Source organism: Dermacentor variabilis, chromosome 11 (assembly GCF_050947875.1).
Source record: "Dermacentor variabilis isolate Ectoservices chromosome 11, ASM5094787v1, whole genome shotgun sequence".
NCBI lineage: Eukaryota > Metazoa > Arthropoda > Arachnida > Ixodida > Ixodidae > Dermacentor > Dermacentor variabilis.
In genome coordinates, this window is record NC_134578.1 from 66,385,380 (window position 1) to 66,406,363 (window position 20,984).

At 44.9% G+C, this 20,984-nt stretch overlaps 2 protein-coding genes across 2 annotated transcripts; both read right to left on the minus strand.

The window, feature by feature from the left end:
* Positions 1-1,393: 1,393 nt before the first annotated feature.
* Positions 1,394-2,863, minus strand: LOC142564976 (acetylcholinesterase-like). The gene is made up of 2 exons (XM_075676202.1): positions 2,730-2,863; positions 1,394-1,571 (listed from the first exon to the last, which is right to left on the minus strand). Exons 1-2 carry the CDS (start codon positions 2,861-2,863, stop codon positions 1,424-1,426), a joined length of 282 nt encoding a protein of 93 aa, XP_075532317.1. The 3' UTR covers positions 1,394-1,423.
* Positions 2,850-12,439, minus strand: LOC142564975 (acetylcholinesterase-like). Its single transcript, XM_075676201.1, has 3 exons — positions 12,381-12,439; positions 4,837-5,123; positions 2,850-3,941 (listed from the first exon to the last, which is right to left on the minus strand). Exons 2-3 carry the CDS (start codon positions 5,095-5,097, stop codon positions 2,943-2,945), a joined length of 1,260 nt encoding a protein of 419 aa, XP_075532316.1. The 5' UTR covers positions 5,098-5,123; positions 12,381-12,439; the 3' UTR covers positions 2,850-2,942.
* Between the last annotated feature and the right edge of the window lie 8,545 nt (positions 12,440-20,984).

Sequence of the window (20,984 nt, forward strand, 5' to 3'; positions counted from 1 at the left end):
GAGGAGGTTTCATCCATCTGGCTATGGCTTCTCCCAAATATAAATACATTATTAGCGACTCCCGATCGGCTATACTACATTGCGCCAGAGGACGGATGTCAGTTGAGGCCGCAAGAATTCTAAACAGTAAAGCCAAACTCACATCATCTGAGCAATTTCACGACAAGGAAATCTGGTTCCCACCACATAAATGCCACATTCTGCGAAGGCCACATTCAGAGTGCGCCTCTTGCAATAAATCATTTGCGTTTGTTCTCACTATAAGTCTCTTTTCGTCAGCAAGCTTCTAGGGTCGGCTTTTTCAGCAGTCATGTACGTTAAATAACAAGAATAAAATTATTTTATTTCGTTACTGCATGACAACAGAAAGTAGATTTATTTTCATGCCCAGAAAGTCAGCATGTTAATGGATCAAGCTATAAGAAATTTTCACATTTTATACACATTCCCTCCATGTGATAAGTGCTCAAAATGTGGTCTCAAGTGAATCAGAATTCTCTTGCATTTTTCAACGCATAAAGCTTTCCTCAACTTTTTTGTAGAGAATCAAATAAACAAAAAAATCTCACAGGCAGCACTCTGCGAGTTGTGTAAGTATGCGTAAAGGCTGTGCCCCTTCTCATCTCCATGTAGTCCGGTGTCATTATCAACTATATGAAGCTTGGTCCGTGCAGTATGAAGCTTATTAAGCCTTATCATAGCTTTCAAACTTGTCGGACTAGATCCGACCCTGATCAACCCTTATCGGTTGTTATGAACCTTATCAGACTCGATCCAACCCTTATCTGTTAGTGTCAACCTAATCGGATATGATCCGACCCTTATCAACCATATAGCACGTGATCCGACCTTATAAGTGCTTATTGCTATTATCATAAATTATGCGAGGACGGCACGCCCTTATCGCTCTTTAACACCCTATCCAATCGCATCTAACCAGTACGAGCCGTGATGAGACCCATATAACTCCTTATCACTCCTTATCATCCTAATAGAGTCATTGACTGCTTATCTGTCTGTGTTGCGCGACTTGGAGCACATGACCCCTTATAGATCCGTGATATTTCGGTCACTGAAGAAATGCTCCAACGGAAGGCGCATTGCGCGACCACGGAAACGCGACAGGGATGTGGATTGTTTGACGTTACATTCTCGCTAAGTAGCAATTTTCCCGATGCCTACAATAGACCACGTCGGCTCTGCCTGTAGTTCTAACGACAGCTTTTATTCCCCGATCACCAAACTTTTCAGCAAAGCCTTCATAGAAATCATGTTTTATACACCATTAGCTTTATAGGGATTCGTCTTACGTGACGCACTCGCTTCCTCGTTGGGTAGGCATAGACTTAAAAAGGTACACAGGGGGCATTGACACAATGAATTGCATATTTGAAGAAATCGTCCTTTAATAAGAAACGTCGCTCTACAATTTCCAGTAGGACTTCCAAACGTTGCACTTCTCCATGTGAAATCCAGAGATATATGTTACGTTGTCAGCAGAAATATAAACTGAGACCGGGTTGTCAGCAGTGTACTTGGGCCATGGGTGCTCTCCTGAAAGCTGAGGCACCCTGAAAACAAGCGAGAGCAATACGTGGCAGTGACATCTCGACATGTTATTGACTTTGTAAAAGCCGAAAAAGTGGTTTTCTGATAGTTATATAACGCGAGCCTAACGAAAGTCTATGCTTAGCCTACATTTGTAGGACTCAAGAGCAAATCTTTTGTCCGCGGAAAAAAACTTATAGTGGACCATTCGAAATGAAAAAGAATAGCTTAAGGTAGCTGTGAAGCGCTTTTCTTCCATTTTGCGATGCACATGAAACATATAGTACAACAAAACCAGACCAACAGAAGGACATCTTGCCATAAATGCAGAAGAGATCTAATTTCATGTGTTCTCGTTTTTCGTTTTTGTTATGTAAGTCTAAGGGTATTGACTTATTTTGATAGGCCCATGCTACTATCTGTATAGCACAAGACCTGGTTTTCCTAATAAAGTGTGCAGTGTCAAAAAATACGTTTAGGCACAATTTAAAGCGCGCGTTTTCAACGTTACCAACTGTTGTACACTTGAAGCCATAAAATAATGATAGAACGGCTACACTGTTTCTGGTAGTTAAACTAATTCATGACAGCCCCTTGCCTGATATGTTTCAGTAAGGTACGGTTCGGCATTCTATCGTCAAAAATAAAACATCCTGGCAGTTTACCTTTGCTTACCATCAACGCTGTAAGAGTCCAATGAGCAAGAAGAAGGAGAGCAGTTGCAAATGGTTCTACGTTCAGCAAAATACTAGTTTGAGCAATAGAATGGTTTCCACCAATCATTGCCGGTCCTCTATTCTGAACTGATGTTTATTCATGAATACCCCGTGACATGACACTGCTAGGTATTAAGTGTTCTTGTGTCACGCCAAATTTATTGCATTAGTTGTCGAGAATTGCACGCTCTATAAGTTCACGAGTTATCTACACAGTCCAGAAAAGTAGAAATCATGTTTCTTTTCTTTTGTTTGTACATTCTGGTAAAACTTACCCGCGAGTCTACACTTTTGTCGTCTACGCTCTTCTGAAATTGTGAATATTTCCACATATTTCTACCGTCCCCTTGATAAATAGACTACATATACGTGTAAATATTTTAACACAGAAATAAGGGTAACGCCCCACAAATTTTGTTATTGAAAAATCTGTGGTTTGTTTTTCGCTCAATTGCTTTAACTTACCCAGTGGAAGCGAAAGTCGACAAAGCCGTCATCATCACTTGAGACAGTTCGGCATCTTCTGCACTGAAACCTTCTTTGTCAGCAAGGGGAATCCCGAATACATAGCTGACATCAGAGCCATGTGGTGTCCCCATCCACGTGGGAAGCGCCTTTTTCTTAGACAAATGACCAAAGACGTAGGTGTACACTGACTGTTCCTTTTTAGAATGTCCCTCAGCGGTCGTGCATTGGGCAAACGAATGTTGAGTCCGATAGGTAGTCCACGTAGGCGCGCCTCAAGGATCTCTCGTCATGAGTGTCGGCTGTGTATACATCCAGCGGCCTGGAAAAGTTTGTCTTCAACCACGCGTAGACGCACTCACGCAGGGAATCTTCAAATCGCTTTCCAACGACGCCATGCAGATTGTCTGCAAGAATATCGTTCATCATAGGCAACATTAGCGCTAGTGCACCCTCGTCCGCGGTGACTCCGACCATGAGGTCGGCTGCATTGAAGAATCCTTGATCGACCGCGGTGCTGGGCTCCACAGGAAGGAACTCGTTAGGATAAGTTGGCAGGAATGGGAATAACTTGGGCTTGAATATTTCACTTGAAACATTGGCGAGTTCAAACGCACTTTTAGAGCACAGACATTCAACAACAGCTTCCGGGTTTGTGGTCAGGTTTCTGTCGTGGTACGCACAGCCGACTGCTGCGGCAACAGCGTTTCCTATACTTACACTCTCATTCACTGTCTGATATAAGCCGTGGCGCAGGGTCCCGCTCATTAGGCACGCCCTGATGAAAAGACCACTGCTCATGGGCGACATCACATGTGCGTGAGCACTCATGCCACCTGCGCTCTCGCCGAAAATGGTCACTCTCGACGGGTCGCCACCGAATTGCGCGATGTTTTCCCGGATCCATTTCAGGGCCATGTTTTGGTCCAGGAGACCGACGTTGCCTGGTGCATCTGGTGACTGCGTGTCCAGGAAGCCTAGGAAACCGAGTCGATAGTTCAAGGTCACGATGACCAGACCTGTCCTTGTAGCTAAAATGGCACCATCGTAAGTTTTCTGCGTCGCTGATCCCTGCAAAAAGCCGCCACCGTGGATCCAAGCAAGCACGGGAACGGCTTCATTAGCGCCCCGCTCTTGAGGGCTCCATACATTCAGGTGCAGGCAGTCTTCCGTGTGTTCGATGTTAGCAAAGTCTTGGGGAAAGAAGAATACCTGCAGGTGTAGCAAAATCAGTTTCCATAGGTGCAGCATAAATCTAGTGGACTCAATTACTACACCAAGATTTGGTAGCACGCAGTTGAAGCTGCAGAAAAAGATACAACGCGATGCATAGAATGGAGGCGTATAATCCTCACTTAATCAGTTCCAGTTCTTTGTTTCACATCCTCCTTGTCTAGTCATCGTCGCCCACCAAGCGCCTCTTTCTTTCCTCTTTCTTTCACTCTTCCCCTTCCTCCAACGCCGAGTAGCTTGCTAGAGGAATATGCCTCAGGCCGACCTTTCTGCATTTCGTATCAATAAACTTCTTTCTCTTGCCTATTCCTAGTTTCTTCTTCACTGCTTTTAGGCTTCCCCCATTGCTGACAGCATGCTGAATTCTATCCATATTATACTTCCTTAAGTCAGCTATTGTACGCTTGTTGATTAACTTGGAAAGTTCTGCGAGTTCTATTCTAGCTGTAGGGTTAGAGGCTTTCATACATTGGCGTTTCTTAATCACATCTTCCCGCTCCTGCGATAGCTTACCTCCATCCTGTCTAACGAAGTTCCCACCGACTTCTATTGCACGCTCCCTAATGATGCTCATACGATGGTCGTTCATTGCTTCCACATTAAGGTCCTCTTTCTGAGTTAAAGCCGAATACCTGTTATGTAGCTAGATTCGGAATTTCTCCATTTTCCCTCTTACCGTTAACTCATTCATCGGCTTATTTGGCGTACTGTGTAGATGACTGGGCTGCTGTGGTCGGGCAACCCAGTTTGATGCAGCTACCTAAATTTCGATTTCTTTATGCAAGATACCTCACACGAAGCGAGAGAAGAAGCTGTGAAGCGCACAGTGCCAGGTAAGGGTCAGTTATAGGTTCGTAGTAAGAAGGAATCATACCTGCGGACATGCTGTTCGCCTGGAGCTGGCATCTAGTGTGCCCTCCCATGGTTCAGCAGGTACGGGTGGCTTGAAGCGCAGCCTGCCCAAGGGTGGTTGCGCGTACGGGATCCCGCGATACTCTTCCACAGCACGACCGAGAACATTGAGACGGTTACCCTTAATTTGGCCGAGACGAGTGTCTTTCAGGACAACAGAGGCGAAGCAACAAGATGCCGTGATCGAGAAGAGGACCACAGCAGCCGCCGCGGTGACGCCCATCTTATCCGCAGCCTACGTAAAACAATCTGCAAGAAGATAAAATTTGTAGATCGCCGTTTTAACAGTTGTGTAAGGCTTTGCGCAATCTAGTATGGTGGATTCAAATTTATTTTGTTGCCTAAAGAGGAAGTCAGTGGACGACACAAATAGGCACAAACTTCGAAATTTTTATGCAAGACTTGTGCAGATTATATACTCATAAGCGCCAAATGAAAACGTCAGTAAAGTGTACGAGTGGCAATAGAACAAAATTCAAACTGGCCCTCAGTTACGACTTATAGTCGGACCCGCATGCCATGCCGCAACATTTTTTTCCGACTACATAGTTGTATACATTGTGGAAGTTCCGCTTTCGCAACTATGCCTTAAATCTCTTTTATTCTATTACTGATGCGTTTTACAGAAGGATAGCGCGGATCTTCGATGTACGCGTATATCCGCGAAATCTGGCGTGCATTATTGTTTCTTCTTGTTTTGACAATTCATACTTCTTGTTGAGAGAGAGAGAGAGAGAAACGTTTAATGATACGAAATGCAAAGTGTTCAGCCTGAGGTACATTCATTTAGCCAGATACACTGCACTAGGAGAAGGGGAATAGGGAAGGAAAGAGGGAAGAAAGAGGCAAATGAAGGGTGACGATGACAAGAAATGGTGGATTTTGTTGAATGAAACACAGGGAAGATGAACTAAACACACTGACAATATAATCGCTCTTTCCCATAACTCTGCAGGCAGATATGTCATAGAATGATCTATTTCTTCTCCGTGCGCTCGTCAAAGAAACTCAGCACTACACAGGAGCTTGCTGTTAATGCAATATAGAAAAAGCTGACAAGAGTACAAGTAAAATTCTAAACATATTTAGACGGCACCTTCAGCGTTTGATATTTGCTTCTATTGCATGCACCGACACAGCCTAAGCGAAAAAAAAGCAATGCACTCCTGATAAGTCATATGAAAATTATAGCCTTCACTGAGTGTACTGTGCTTGTAGATCCAATATTTATTTAAGGTATATTTTACTTTTGCACGAAATATTTTGGAGGAGCTTTCTTGTGGATGAGCAGGGGCGAGCGCCCTATGGATGGTGTTGCTGCAAGGAACTTAGCGGGCCGCACAGCTCTATGGATCATAGAAACGCTGGAAAAAGGGGTTTGTGTGTGAATTTCCGCGTAACAGAATTGTTTTCTGGAATGTTGCAATTACAATCTGACGCTAGTGTGTCTGTAGGTTGTGTTTAGGTCGTACTTTATGATTTTCCTCACCCGCTTTACTTTCGGGAATTCAATTAATTCTCCAACGCCACTACGCCACGCGGATGGCCTGCAAGGTTGGTTTTGGTTCGGAGTTGCTTTCGCAAAACTACGTGGAACGCGACACAGAATTTTTTGCGACACGGGTTCCTTAAGCCTACTGCGTTAAAATATTTGTCTCGAACCATTTACCCAGGCCTCTCGCCACAGTTGAACAATTTCGCCATCTGGTCTCTACTCCATCGATGCAAACACGGCCGTGGCTGCCCTTTTTAATTTAGCGTGAAAAGGAAAAGACCCTGGGGGTTATCGTGCTTCAAGTGCGCATTAAAGTAGGCCATGTGATCAAAATATTCCGCAGCACTCCACTAGGGCGTAGCTCATGAATCATTAGACAATCTTTCGTTTCTGAATGTTAAAACACATTTCTTTTTAATTTTGTACTGTCGAGCTCGAGCTGCATAGGACCGTCACCGCTGTTGATATTCACTAGTGAGTGCCATTTCGCCAATCTAAGCTGCAGTGTTTACTGTCACACAAAGGGATGTTGTGGTTCACGAAAGTGGTGCTTCGCGTTTCTAAAAGCGGCGCGAAAGCGTTTCTCGAAACCGGTGCTCTTTCCGGTGATGCGGAGACTGTGGTGATCTGTTTCTGAGCCCGGTGGTCTTCGGTTCATTGCCATTGCCGCATCTGCCAAATTCCGATGGGAGCTGAATGCGAAAACTTTCGTGTAGCGAAATTTGTGTGTTCCATGACCGCGAGTACTGATGACCACAGCCCATTAGGACTGGATGACGCCGCTGCAAGTCGCGTGGCCCGTCCTGAATGCAGTGCGATATCGGTAAGAAGCATGCCGGTTTTGTTAGATTCAGCAACTTCCCAGTTAGATTCTTTAGCCCTGTAGGGAGGAGACATGGTATGGTACAGCTTTATTGAAAGAGGGATGGCCCATCAACCTATGGAGCTGGCTTTGATAGAGTTCCCAAACCAAATTTTGTTTTCAGGGCATAAGTGATCATTCACCTACACTGCTTCCTGTGATTCAAAGCCAAGCATAAAACCATTAAGCCTATGCTCTTTTGAAGTATTTAAGATTATGAAGCGAGGGGTCCCTAATTTGAATTTAACTGTAATGTTGGGATCGCCCTTAGATGGCACGGGGTGCACCACATCAGTATCATGAGTGGACAGTTCCACCCTTAGACAGCTGCAAACTTTGTTCATTAATTCATTAAGGTTCTCATTTTCACTCGCAAGGATACATTTCAGTTAAATATTATCCCTTCTGGTGTACTGTTCCAGCTCACTACCTGCTGTTCTGTTCCTTTAAGCTCTGAGCATAGTTTCTGGTTTTCATTTTCATCTTCAATGCTACGATTCTCGACCTCGGTGAGCTCTTCACGAAGAGACATGATTTCAGTCTTCAATTACACAAAAAAGTCACTGATAAGTTGCGTTGTTGCCGTGATAGACTTGAGTTCGGCTTTTGTGGATGAATTGGAAGAATCAGTGTTCCTGACATGTCTTCCCAAATCAATTCAAGCAGTCATGAACATTGAGGTCAACTCAACCAATGTTTTAGTTACTTCTTTTATGCTCCTCGGCACTCTTTGGCCGAGGCTTTCCGCGAAGTCCGCTAAAGTATCATCGTTTTTACATAATCCATTGTACGTACAAGCACTCTACATAATCATAGCAATGCCTTCAATGCAAAAGCAGTCACGAAAGAAAAAAAATCAGGGCGGATCCACAGCCTAGACTGAATACTGTGTAGGAAATACAATGAATGTGAGAAGCCCACTTGCACCAAGGAGTAGAGAAGCGTTAGGCCAACTTGATGGGATAGCTGCTCGGTTCGCCCTTAAATGTTTTTCGCAGATGTAATGATTCCTTATATCGGCTGTTACCGGCAGTATCGCAGCGAGATCTGTCCAGACATGAGGTGATTAAAGTCCCGTGAACCACGTGTAGAGCTGATGAATTCAGCAGATAGTCCGCGGAGTGGAAACGGCTTGATGCTATGAATTTCCAGGCTCACCTCCTAGGACCCCAAGGACAATTTCCATGGACCACAAGCAGATGCATACTTATTAGCAGAATGTCGCAGACAACTTGGCCAACTGGGTCGGCCCATGATGCTAGATATATGGATGGATGGATGGATGGATGGATGGATGGAGACAGAGAGATGGATGTATGGATAGAGATAGAGATGGATGGATAGGGATAGAGATAGAGATGGATTGGATGGATAGAGAGATGGGTGGATGGATGGAAGGAGAGAGATGGATGCATAAAGTGAAAGACGGATAGATAGATGGATAGAGAGAGAGATGGATAAATAGATGGATAGAGAGAGACAGAGATAGATGGATAGGGAGATAGATAGATAGATATATAGATAGATAGATAGATGGATAGATAGATAGATGGATAGATAGATAGATAGATAGATAGATAGATAGATAGATAGATAGATAGATAGATAGATAGATAGATAGATAGATAGATAGATAGATAGATAGATAGATAGATAGATAGATACGAGGGTGAAACAGAAAGACTTTGCCGCTATTTTTTAGCCAGGTTGCGCCTATAAATGCCAAGTCAACGTATCCCTCCCCATAAGTGGGCTTTCCTTGGACCGGCCCGGCCTTATCGGTAGCTTTGCGGTGCGGCATTGCTGTCAGTTGTTGAAGATAGCGGTTGGCTTTACATGGGGGTCCCTGGCGTACGAGCAACGAAGCGTTATTAATTTTCTATAAAACTAGGGACGAACTCCCATCGAAGTCTACAGAGAAACGCAGCCGACGTGTGGGTAAATGTATCTCGGTGTGAGAAGTATGAGGTGGTGGTGTGCTGAGTTCGCAAAAGGCCTTGAAGTCTGACTGTGGTTCCACAGTCAGCCAGTCGACTTCTACTACAGGGACATCTGAAATTTATTGCTGCAGTGGGGCTAATGTCTCAACTGGTAGTGGGAACTATGTCGGAAAATAGTGTAAGGAACGTAGAATAGTAATTATTTGTAATTACCGGTATGTACCTTATTCTGCGTAATAAAAACTAGGAGCAAAGTCTCTGATTCACCACCGCAGATAGTCTAAGAACGGCTGAAGACAAATAACTCTACGCCATAATGAAATGGGAAAACCCTAAATGTTCCATGGATGGGTGAAACATTGCGCACACGATCTACCTACCTTTGTCAATACTTGCAAGAAGTAATACTCGAGCAGAAAAAATAAAGAAGAGTCCCTAGCGAACAAGCGCACGAAATGTATTTGCAAAGCTGCATGTGCGAAAACAATTTCACGACCCTCAAGCGAAATAAGCAAGGTTTTCTGTTCATGAGATTTTAGAGTTATGGCTTGGGATAACAATTTTGGACCCTTCTTTCTATTTCACCTATAGTAGACTCACCTTTATCTATTGGAGCAGTTAGTGTACCCAGCAAGGGACCGCTGCTTTACAGTACTAAGCTCATATTGTCTAAACTATTCAACAGAACACTTCTGTTGTTAACAGCATCCGGGACGAATCTACATCGCTATCTGTTTATCGGGACTCATGGGAAATAACGGCTGATTTCCAGGTTTCTCGTGCGCTCATGAATGCTTCCAGCCGTAGATCGCATTCACCGACAAAGTTTAAAAATAAGGTGACCTTTTAAACTTAACAATCGTCTATATCTCTGGCAGGGAAACTGCTTCTAGGCACACATTCAGTTCCATGAATCTCGCGATGGCGCGTCTTTCCTGTGTTGTTCATACGAGGCCATGGGCTCACTGACTGTATTAGCTGGCTGTGCAGCTTCTTCTCACGTCGGCTTTGTGTTCACAGCTTCTATTGTATTTTCCCCAGGCTTAGTGAAATACCAAGGGCCGGCGTCCCTAGGTGTAACCGCGCGAACGCGCTTATGTGACTGCTTGCGCTTTCGTCATCGTCTTCTTCCACAGCTGGCTCTGATGCCGCTCATCATGGCGCCGTTCCTATATTGATCCTCCTTGTGCTTAGGCGGTGACGTCACTGGCCCACCGCCAGTCAGTACGGTGATTTTCGTCTCAAATTATCTGCCTCAATATATCGCGAAATGAAAACACAAATCGAGCAGCGGTGAAATTTCGCATTACGGCGTTTCGTAATCTTGGGGCGCATTTTTTAATTGCAAATGGTATTATAGTCTAGCACTAGAAGCGTTGGTGGATAAGTGTTGTCCTTTTTGTTGTGTGCTTTTCCGTCAGTCATGACATTGAAGACATGAAAGCTGTGTGTTTGTGCCCATGTAGCTGCTCATTAAGAAAGTTTTAATTATGAACTTGCGATTTATGTCGAAGTAATGTAGCTTTCCTGAGCCGTTTCAGTTGTTTTTGGCACTCAAGAAATCCGTGTAAATGTGTACTAGGGTTCTTTGCGATAATAATAGGGCTGCCTCAGTCACATAGTGTATAGCCTGAAAGTCAAATAGAGCAGACCCATCGACATTCATTGTATGTTGCTTATTTTTTGGTGAGACAGACGCGTAAGTGTTATCCATGCCACACGTTCAGCATCCCGTACACAAGTATAATCTGTGCACAAAACGCATTCGCCCTAGGGGAACGAAGACTTGCAGTTTTACCATTGGCTTATATTTGTACTCACGGCTTTGCGATCGGTTGTATGTAATGCAAATCTACTTCTTCCAAGTGAGTGCGGTAGGGGGTGGATGAATTCATCTACTTCAGGCTTATTGATGACTTCATGAAATAGTCATACATTTCAGCAGCAACTGTGCAGTGTTGCATGTCTTATCACGCAGTCGTTGGCTTGCAAATATCGCTATGCTGTTCAACTGGACGTGTCCTGAGGAATGAGCTGGTGGGTAATGTGGGAGAGAGCAGGGATGCCACTCATCGTTTTCCGAATAATGATGTAGATCTGGTGTCATTGGTTGCCCGTCAGGTAAACTAACTTACGGGATAGACAATCCTTGGTAGCTGTTTAGATCAAACAATGCTATGGGCTGTCAACCTACATGCTCCTTAAATTTTAATGCCAATGGTTGAGGCGAGATAGAGGGTTATAGCGTTATGTCATTTTTATTTCGGTCAGCCACTTCTATCCTTTTGAGTACTGGTGAATGTCGAGAATAAGGATATATAGTCCTTCTAACTCACGTAACGAGTACTTCCTGGGACCTAGCTTTTTATGATAGTGAGGTGCTCGCCAAACTGCCTTTTTCTCCTCTGTTCCGCTTCCATTTAACAAATTACGTCTGCTACATACAATTCGGTATCTTCCAAGGCCATAGCAATATATCCGTACAGAAAATAAAATTCTGCAAGAAAATTAACACGTTCTTGGTTTCCTTCATTTTACCAACACTCATCCAAACAAGATTAACTGCACTTCAGTGATCGAGGCAGATGTTCGCGCCGGTTTAAAGTACCACCAGGTAAGGTTATCAAAGGAAAATTTCTGTATATTTCTCTCGTATCACTCCGGGTTAGCGAACAAGCAACATTCCTTTGTCGACATGTCGCTTCAACATTCAGTTTTGAGCCAGTGAGTTGGATTCTTTCGCACAAAAATCAAGTTCACCTAAAGCGTCGCACCAACTACAGGCAGAAACACTTCGCCTCATGTTCTCTTTAAATATAGCATTGTCGCGAAACAGCAAAAACTTATTCTGTTTCTTCTCTTGATTGTGATTCAGACTGATGGAGTTGGTTCAAGTGCTTGTTCTAGAACGTGGCATTGTATAAGAAATATTACAAAGCTAGTCAGGAGACACCACGGGCTGACTCTCAAAGACATTCAATTTACACCGTATTTATCTTTCTTGGCACCCCTGGGCCAGCCAGAGAATTGTAGTTCACAGCATAATCAGGTTGTTGAACAGCTGTTAGGCCGTAAGTACTCGATAATTTTACGCAAAAAAGCAATGCACCAATCTTTTGAGTTATATAAAGTGCACTGTATACTAAATAGTCCACAAAGATGCATCCTTAGTAGACGCACCGAACTCCATACATTTTCACTGCACTTACCTTCACCTCGTGTGAGGGCTGCTGCTTCGATACTTGCGAAGCGACTGAAGGGAAACTCGAGGTGAATGTCGGGACTCTCAGAAAGATAGCGGCCTTGTGCCACTGAACGAGCGGTCTGTCGGCGCTTCTGCGAACGATAGCACAGGGATATATCGGATAAGCAGAAGCAACATCGCATGCTGCTCCATGCTTTCGTTTGGCGAAGAAAAAAAATGAAGGTCAATATTTCATGACAGGTGTATTTGGGATCTATTATTGTCGAGTTGGACAGCATGTTTGCTGTTATAGACATATCCGTCAACAAACATCACTTATAGCCCAAGTGACCATTTTCTGCGTCGAACTGTCAAATCCTTGCGGAATCTGAGAACGCATTTCCGGCGTTAAGACGTTGGCGTAGTAGCAGCAGCACATTCTGTTGTACTGACAGAGCCGGTAGCCCTGTTATACACACGGTATAGCAGTTTTGTTTTGCGTTAACTAAAAAAATTAATGAAATGAATTCATATTGGAGATAACGTAGTGCTTGAAGGAAGGCTGCTAACCTACATGCTCTTTGATGAGGCGAACTCGTTAAGGTCAGTGTCATCGGTAAGCAAATGCCATCATAAGCGTTTTTTATTGCGGTTAGCATTCTTTGCCCAATTTGGCATTTTGAGCCTGCCTATCTACCTCTCTATCGTACGTAAGTACTGTCTTACCAGTACTCACGTACGGGGTAGAAACCTGGAGGCTTACGAAAAGGGTTCTACATAAATTGAGGACGACGCAACGAGCTATGGAAAGAAGAATGATAGGTGTAACGTTAACGATAAGAAAAGTGTAGATGGCTTGAAGGAACAAAGGCGAGTTAATGACATATTGAAATCAAGAGAAAGAAATGGGCATGGGCAGGACATGTAATGAGGAGGGAAGACAACCGATGGTAATTAAGGGTTACGGACTGGATTCCATGCAATGGAAGTCTAGCAGGGGACGGCAGAAAGTTAGGTGGGCGGATGAGATTAAGAAGTTTGCATGGACAACATGGCCACATTTAGTAAATGACGGGGGTAGTTGGAGAAGTATGGGAGAAGCCTTTGCCCAGCAGTGGGCGTAACCAGGCTGATGATCATGATAATCTGTCTGTCTGTCTGCCTGTCTGAGTGTCTGTTCTAATCTTGCATCAAATAATTAATTAAAAAACAAACCTTCGCAACAGTGTCGCCCCACCCCTCGCTTCGCACTGCTGGGAATGCATCTCACTATCGTTTTTTCATTGCCTGAGATAAATAATAGTTACGGTCGCTCTGCACTGCAGTTTACAGGCACCTAAGTTTGGAACAAGTTTTATAGTAACGTAACTCCTCTAAGAACACTGCATAGATTTCTTAAAATATAAGAGGACTCACTTATTGACAATGCGTAGCTCTGCGCGTGCTTGCACACATCCTCATTTTTTTCTATTTTCCCTGTGTAGATGTTTTCGATGATGCAAAAAGAAAATAGAAAAGTTTATAACTTACGTGTGAAATTTGCCGTGCTGCTGTATTCTATTGTTTTACTCAATTAACTATTTCTCTTTCATATCATTTCGCAGTATTATAAATTGCCGCCCAAGCACTCTGTACAGATGGTTAACCAGCAAAGCTCAAATGATGGTTCATTAAATGACGGCAGGGTAGGCTGCCGAATCCTCGGTACGAAGTTGCTGCTTGCGCTGGGCTGCAAGAGCCGGCACGGCGTAGAGGAGCTCGTTCCCGGTAGTTATTGCTGCGTTGCTGATAGAAAGCTGCCTGCTCCACAGGACTGTGTATGACACGTGGCCTACCCATTTCGGAGCCGGAGGGAACCTGCTGCGCGCGCGTTCGGTAGGCAGCGGCGAAGAGCGACGACGTCACTACTAGTACAGCCAATCACGCCTCTGTTTTTCTTCTTTTTCTCGCGCATGCGCATGGGGTTCCGCATAAGGTGTTTTCGGCATACAGGAAACACACGGACGGACGAATCGGTTAGCCACGTACAGCTTGGCTATAAGAAACAGCTGCCCTAGAAGCTTTAGATTGTGTGTACGAGGACAAGCTCTTTGGTCAGCGCGCTCTTGCGTTTCTTGTCCCGGCCTCGCGCTACACCACACAACCTAAAATGGAAAACCAAATAGCCAAAACCGGCACCCTTCTAAGCCCTCGAAGTGCTTTTTCCTAAATAACAATCGGCAGGAACTCATTAACAAATTTCTTGGTTCCCAGAAGTATTCACATTGTAATTGTGTACCTTCGTCATGTTAAATAAACTTTAAAACCGACCTAGCCTGTTATATTGGCCCAGTGGCTCTGTACTACCTCGGGCCACTACGTATGCGTATGTGCTGGTCGTTGGAATGCTGTCGCGGTCGTTCCGCCAGTCATTTCCGCTTCGCCATGCAGCTCTGTCATGCTGCCGTCCTCACGCCATCATCGCCATACATTCATTATGTATTCTTTGTCATGCCGTCGGTATAATGGCGGCGTGGTGATTCCATTGTCGTCATCTGAGCCTCGTCATCTGACTCTCGTGATACCGTTTTCGTCGTCATGTCTTCCAAGCCAACCAAGTGCCCTAAGTTGCCTAATCTCTTGCGCCGCTAGGTATATCCTGGCAGTCATAATGCCGCCTTGGTCACTGCATCGTCGTCATTCCAGTTTCGCCTACGGAGTCTCGTCGTCTCGTCATCTTCATACCATCGTCGACATAAAGTCGTGATGCATTGTTGTCATTTGTTGGCATTGTTGTCGCGGTCAATGCAACGACGTTACTCTAGCTTCGTCATCCAATTCTCGTCATGGCGTCGTCACCACGGTCTCGCCGTCATTCCGTAGTCACCAGAGAGTCATAGTCTCACAGTCGTCGATACGCCATTGTCGCTATGTCCTCGTCGTCCACTTATGGGCCTCATTATTTTATCATGCCATTGTTGTCTCTGCATCATCGTCATACACTGCTCGTTACGCATTCGTTGTCATGCTGTTGTGCAATAGGATAGGGTCGTTCTATCATCGTCATGCTAACTGTGTCACGTAACTTTCGTCGAGCTCGTCGTCGCCACACAGTGACCGTCCGCGTCCCACCGTCATCGTCGTACGAATGTTGCCATGCGTTCGTCGTCACTCAGTCATCTTACCAACGTAATCGCTTCACAAACGTTGTGCCATTGCCATCGTGCCTCATCGTCATGCCATCTTAGTCGTACCGTCGACCTCATTAGTTTTTCGTCATTCTATTGTAATCATGCTCTCCTTCAATGATGATTATCCCAGCATTACCATGCGTTCGTCGTCATGGCGTCGTCACAGGTGGTAAAGGTGACCACCAAGGACTGTCGAGGAAGCGGCAGTCTAGCTGTCTAAAGTTTCACCAGCAGGGGGAAGGGGCGGGAAGCCAAAGTAACAAAGAATGTCTGATTGCATCGCCATGGAGCGGTCAGCTCTAGAAGCTTCACACACGAGCCACACAGTCTAGCTTGTGCAGATGATGATAGTAATCTAAGAAATGAAAGACGCTTGCTTGCAGAAGGAATAACTCCCCGTTGCAGGGCCGCGTTTACATAGTGTCATTGGAACACCCTCGCTCGCGGGAGAATGTGAATGCAGTGCACGCTGGCGGGCGCCGCTCGGTACATGTCAGTTCAACGGATTTTTGGACGGCCATTAGCGCAGCTGAGGGAACCAAACTGACGCGCACACACAGACGCCGTCGGCGTCTCTTTCACCGAGTAAGAGAAGGAGGGAATGCACACACGACGCTTAACCGTCTCGCTCGCTGAAAGAATACAGCAATGGCAAGCCCACGCAGACATCAGGGCGTCGTGCGCGCAATGGGAAAGGAGACCAGAATTCGCGCACAAAGGCTAACGTATTTTTCTCGTTGCGGCCTCCTAGTCGTTTTTCAACGGTGCCGAATAGCTTGGCGTATTTTACACGTCCTGGCTTTCGCTGTGACTTTCGCGCCGCGACACAATTTGTTTATCACACAGGGCAGTAGTAGTAACGCCGGACGGTCATCGTCATGCATTCGCTGCCATACTATCGTCGTCATGCTGCGGTGGTGGTTAATCATCGTCATTCGAGCTTCGTCGTGCTGTTGTCGTCATGCGTACCGTATTCTTCACGCCTTCGTCGTCCCAAAGTGTTTGTGATACAGTCCGCGCCATGCCATCGTTGTCACGCACTCATCGTCATTACAGTGTCATCACGCGGTCGTCCTTATACCAGCGTCATCATTTCAAAATCGTCATGTCATTCTCATAATGACATTATCGGAAGAGGGTCTTAGTCCTCACATCGATGTCGTTTTTCTTTGTCATCAAGCTGTCGTACTGTTGTCGCTATGTAATGGCAGACCTTGTTAAGCGAGTACCATAGCAAAGCTACTCAAAAAGATCGCGTACTCTTGACGCCTGCGGCAGAAAAGATGTTCCACATCCGTCACCAAGGTTCATGTGGGGTGGCGCTGGCTGATACTCCCAGGGTTAGTTTTAGAATTAACGAATGAATACCCAAGGAAGCTGATGGAAAACGGCGCTGTGGTAGCTCAATTGGTACAGCATGGCACGCCTATGCGAAGACATGGGATCGGGATATGGGATATGGTATATGCGAAGGAATGGGGATCGTTCCACACCTGCGCCAAGTTGTTTTTTCATCCACTCTCATTTCTATTAATCTATGATATCATTAATTTAATTATTACGTACAGGTTATTTCCCCTCTGTTGTCCAGGGTGCCTGTTTATTGGCTTGCTATGATATGAATAATAAGGATCGGGCCCCGTGCTTAACTCCCTTTCATTTCGTTTCGACCTCTCGTGTATGTTCTCGGCGGACCTTGTATTATGACATTGCCTGCTCGACAGAAATTGTGTAGTAGCTTCTGAATCCGCACGGGGCCCACCGATTACACTGGAATCTTTGATGAATGATATATAGAAGCCAACGCACTTGAGCCGCTGATCAGATTTCGACAATCGCCGACTGCGTCCGCCGCTATTGTTGTGCTTTAAGTGTAGCCTGTTTTTGTGGGCACAGTTTCGCCAAATAAAAGCTTAGTTTAATCATTCATAGTTTTTCTACGGCCTTCTTCGCTGTCACTACTACGTGGCAATAGAATAGAACGTGCCGCCCGGTTTTGAATAACTTCGAGTAAGTATGTTAGCTGTGCTGTAAACGGATCCCCAGTTAAGTAAGCAAACTGTAGTTTTCACTTTCCGAGTGTTTTATACCATGGAAGTTTTAGGGAAGCGCGACCGCGAGAATAATTGTGGCGTAGAAAGCCAACTGTTCAGTTAGTTGTATTGGTCCCATATTCGATCGGCAATGTGAACACTTCAATATTTATAGGTCATGAGGGTGGAACGAACCGAGTTAATTTGGTAGGAAAACGTAGAAACAGCACTTCGGCGGGAAATTGTCTTAATTTTACATTTATTACTACATTAGTTTCGCTAACCATTGATTATACCATGAAGAGATGTCGACAGGGTCTGACTGAGGTGAGAGTGAACTGCTGCCTGGGTTGGTAATTTTATGATAACAGTCATCAGCAAAAGGCAGGCTGTTAGATGTTGACTCGTTCGTTGGATTATTATTTTAGATAGTAAATAACAAAGGCCCAAGATCTGAGCATTGCGGCATAGGAGAAGATAAAAAAATGAGAGATGCTTACCGTGTTTGGTTGCTGAGAAAGCATTCAATCCAGTTAAGTATATAGGGATCAATATTAGGTCTGCTTATCTTCAGGAGGACGAGACGGTGGCACACTGTAAGATACTCTATTGTTTTCAGTTATGCTCCAAGTGATGTTTCCCAGGCGCCTTTTTAAAGACTTTGCATTGCATGTGCGCAAATGCCATAAGAGAACCAATATACGTGCGAGTTGCTTGGTGTTATGTCTAAAAAAAAGCCAAAAAGAGCCTATGGTAGGCTCTTCTTTATCATGTTCATATCTTACAGACAGAGAGAGAGAGTATATGTTGAATTAAAGGTTGGAGGTCTATCTGTGGAAAACGGTAATTGGATGGGCGAAATGGCTAATCACGGCTTACTTAGAAAGTTATATGTCCGCAGATCCATTAAAAGCTGTGTCCATTTGATGCTACCACGCGGCCTGTCCCATTCCTCTAATTTTGTAACAACTTTAGGCAGGTTTTTTTTCCCAGAATGTATTTAGCCCTTCGCACCGGTGCAGTGATTTAAAAATAATAGTTTATGAGATGAGAAAATGAAGGTCGAAATATCAGTATTTGAATTTCCCGCCGAAACCCCTATGCCGGTTCGTCAATGTGACGTCAGGGACTGCAAAGTATGTTTTGTTTTCGAATTTGGGCCGCGTTCGCTGAGTAAAGGTTCCCGAAACTTATGTTTATTATGTGGTTTCTTTAGAGCACAATGTAGGCAATCTGTACCGCTGTATAAGTAAGTCGGCGCTAGAAGATGCCATCAAAATCCATGACGTCACCGCGACCAGGTGCGGGAACCACAAGGAGGTGTGGCCACCCGTCTTTCGTTCTTGTGCTTTCTATGGCTTGCCAAGAGTCTTATTGTGATGAGAATGGTGTTTTTAGTGTCGTAGAAAGGTAATTTACATATGCGGAAGAAATCATTTTTTCTCTTTAGTGCGCCTTCAAGTCAGAAGTAGCACGATCGAACCCCACGAGCGCTGCTGCATTTCGCGAGGGACCGAAATGCAAGAATCTCCTTCAGTGTGCATTGAATGCACGGCAAAAGCAAAGCAAAAAAAGGAACCTAGGAGGTAAAATTATTCTGGAGTCACCGCAATGCGTGCTATATAATGAGATTGTGGTTTTGGCACCATAAAACCGCCAAATTCGATTCTGAATCAGGCGTCGTAGCCAGAAGGCAATATTTTTGGCGTTTCCGGAGGCAGCGTCGTTACTGCTCTAAAAAAGTTTGCACCCTTTGTGGTGTATATCTGCCACACAACATCGTCATCTGCCTTGAGGAGTTTCCTTTCTTGAAAACGCTGCGCCCGCTACTTTCCTGTCGAGAATGCTATGTCATGCTGATAACGCGCATGCCGTTCGCTACTGGAAAGTACCGGGCTCGCAGCGTTAAAGAAAGGAAACGCATCAAGGCAGATGACGATTATGGTTGTGTGGCAGATATACACTCCAAAGGGTGCAAACTTTTTTTTAGAGTGTGTAGTACACTTTGCTTTAGAAGATCACGGGGGAGCCCACGGGCTTCGAGGAGTGAGCGAGCCCAGCGTCGCTCATTAGCTCGTGGGTCGGCTGGTTGCCGTGGTATTCAGCATCGCCTGGTGTCAACTTGATTTTCATTTTGAGACCTGTCTCTTCAGTCATAGTGAAGTGTGTCTTGTAACATTAGAGAATATTTTTTTATTAGGCACCCTCTTGTGCTTTTGTGTCATAGCGCATGTCGCCTGTTCCTGCGTTATGCGCGTAAAGAACTTCTAGTATATACTGCATTGGTCTTTAGCTGATGATATAAATTCGCAGACTGCGCAAACAAAAAATATTTATGAAACGCTATGCAAAGAGACAACGATGTGTCGAACAATAGACATAGTGCAGCCACTGCCTCAACGTGACTTTGAAGCCCTGTGAGCTTGCAGGTGACGTTCCTTTTGGACATAATGGTGACGAGGCGCCATAAAAGAACCGTCATCGCTGTTCTTGCTAAATAGTGCAAAACCATGGAGAAAAGCTGTATTCTGCCGAGGAAAATATTCTCTATGCGTAGAACATTTGCGCCTTGAGCTCAGATTGAGAATATGAATGGGGTATGAAACATATGGGCCGCAAACGTTCCTTGCGGTTCTGCGCACGATCGATCCATTAGGCTAATACTATCCTTGTGTATGCCTGTTAGCGCTAATATAGCACTAGTACAACTTGCTCTAAGTCGCTAACGAAACTTCGTTTCTTATGTCGTGTTTGACACACGTTTGCTTTTTTATGGTCTACATGGTTTAATGAAACACTTGCATTCTCTCCTTTGTTTGCCTGCATGCCCATCCCTTAGGTTGCCGCAAAGCCAGCGAAACCAGCGCAGCTTTATTGACAAGTTAACCTTGCTGGCAGAATTTCCATGTGACCGATGCTTGCTGTTACACTTTTAAATGCGAAATATACGCTCCACAAGTACAATAAACTTTATGATGCGTGATCAGATATCGGCTATATCGTGACGCTGCAAGATAAATATTATATATATTTTGAAAGGAAAGCTTTACTGGCCGCGAACTTGCGATTTTGCTGTGGCGGTGCTCCGTGGAGGCACATGACGTCACAATGCGCGCCTTGCCGCGGATATTTTTTTCTCTCTCGTTCCCTAGTAACTACTGCGCATGCGCCACTAGTAGCATCTAGCCACAGGTGTTCCGCCCCTGCGCAGCCTCGCGCCTTTTAACCGCCGCCGTTTGGTATGATGTTACACCGCGTTCCTCGGTATTGCGCAGGCCTCCGCTTGCTTCGCCAGCTGCGTCACATGCCTGATAACACGTCGGAGGATTGAAAATGAGAGCTCGTGTGTGCCGCAACCACAGTTGAGATGGCAGTATGGAAGGCGACAATTCTGATAAGCAGGAGGAGGCCTGGAATCGACATCGG

Bases quoted from the DNA above. Each gene is read 5' to 3' on its own strand.
- LOC142564975 (XM_075676201.1), bottom strand. From the start codon at position 5,097: ATGGGCGTCACCGCGGCGGCTGCTGTGGTCCTCTTCTCGATCACGGCA. The intron at 3,942-4,836 runs GTATGATTCCTT...CTACACCTGCAG, and splicing joins GGCGAACAGCATGTCCGCAG to GTATTCTTCTTTCCCCAAGA.
- LOC142564976 (XM_075676202.1), bottom strand. From the start codon at position 2,863: ATGGGGACACCACATGGCTCTGATGTCAGCTATGTATTCGGGATTCCC. The intron at 1,572-2,729 runs GTAAGTTAAAGC...GCTTGTTTTCAG, and splicing joins TCGACTTTCGCTTCCACTGG to GGTGCCTCAGCTTTCAGGAG.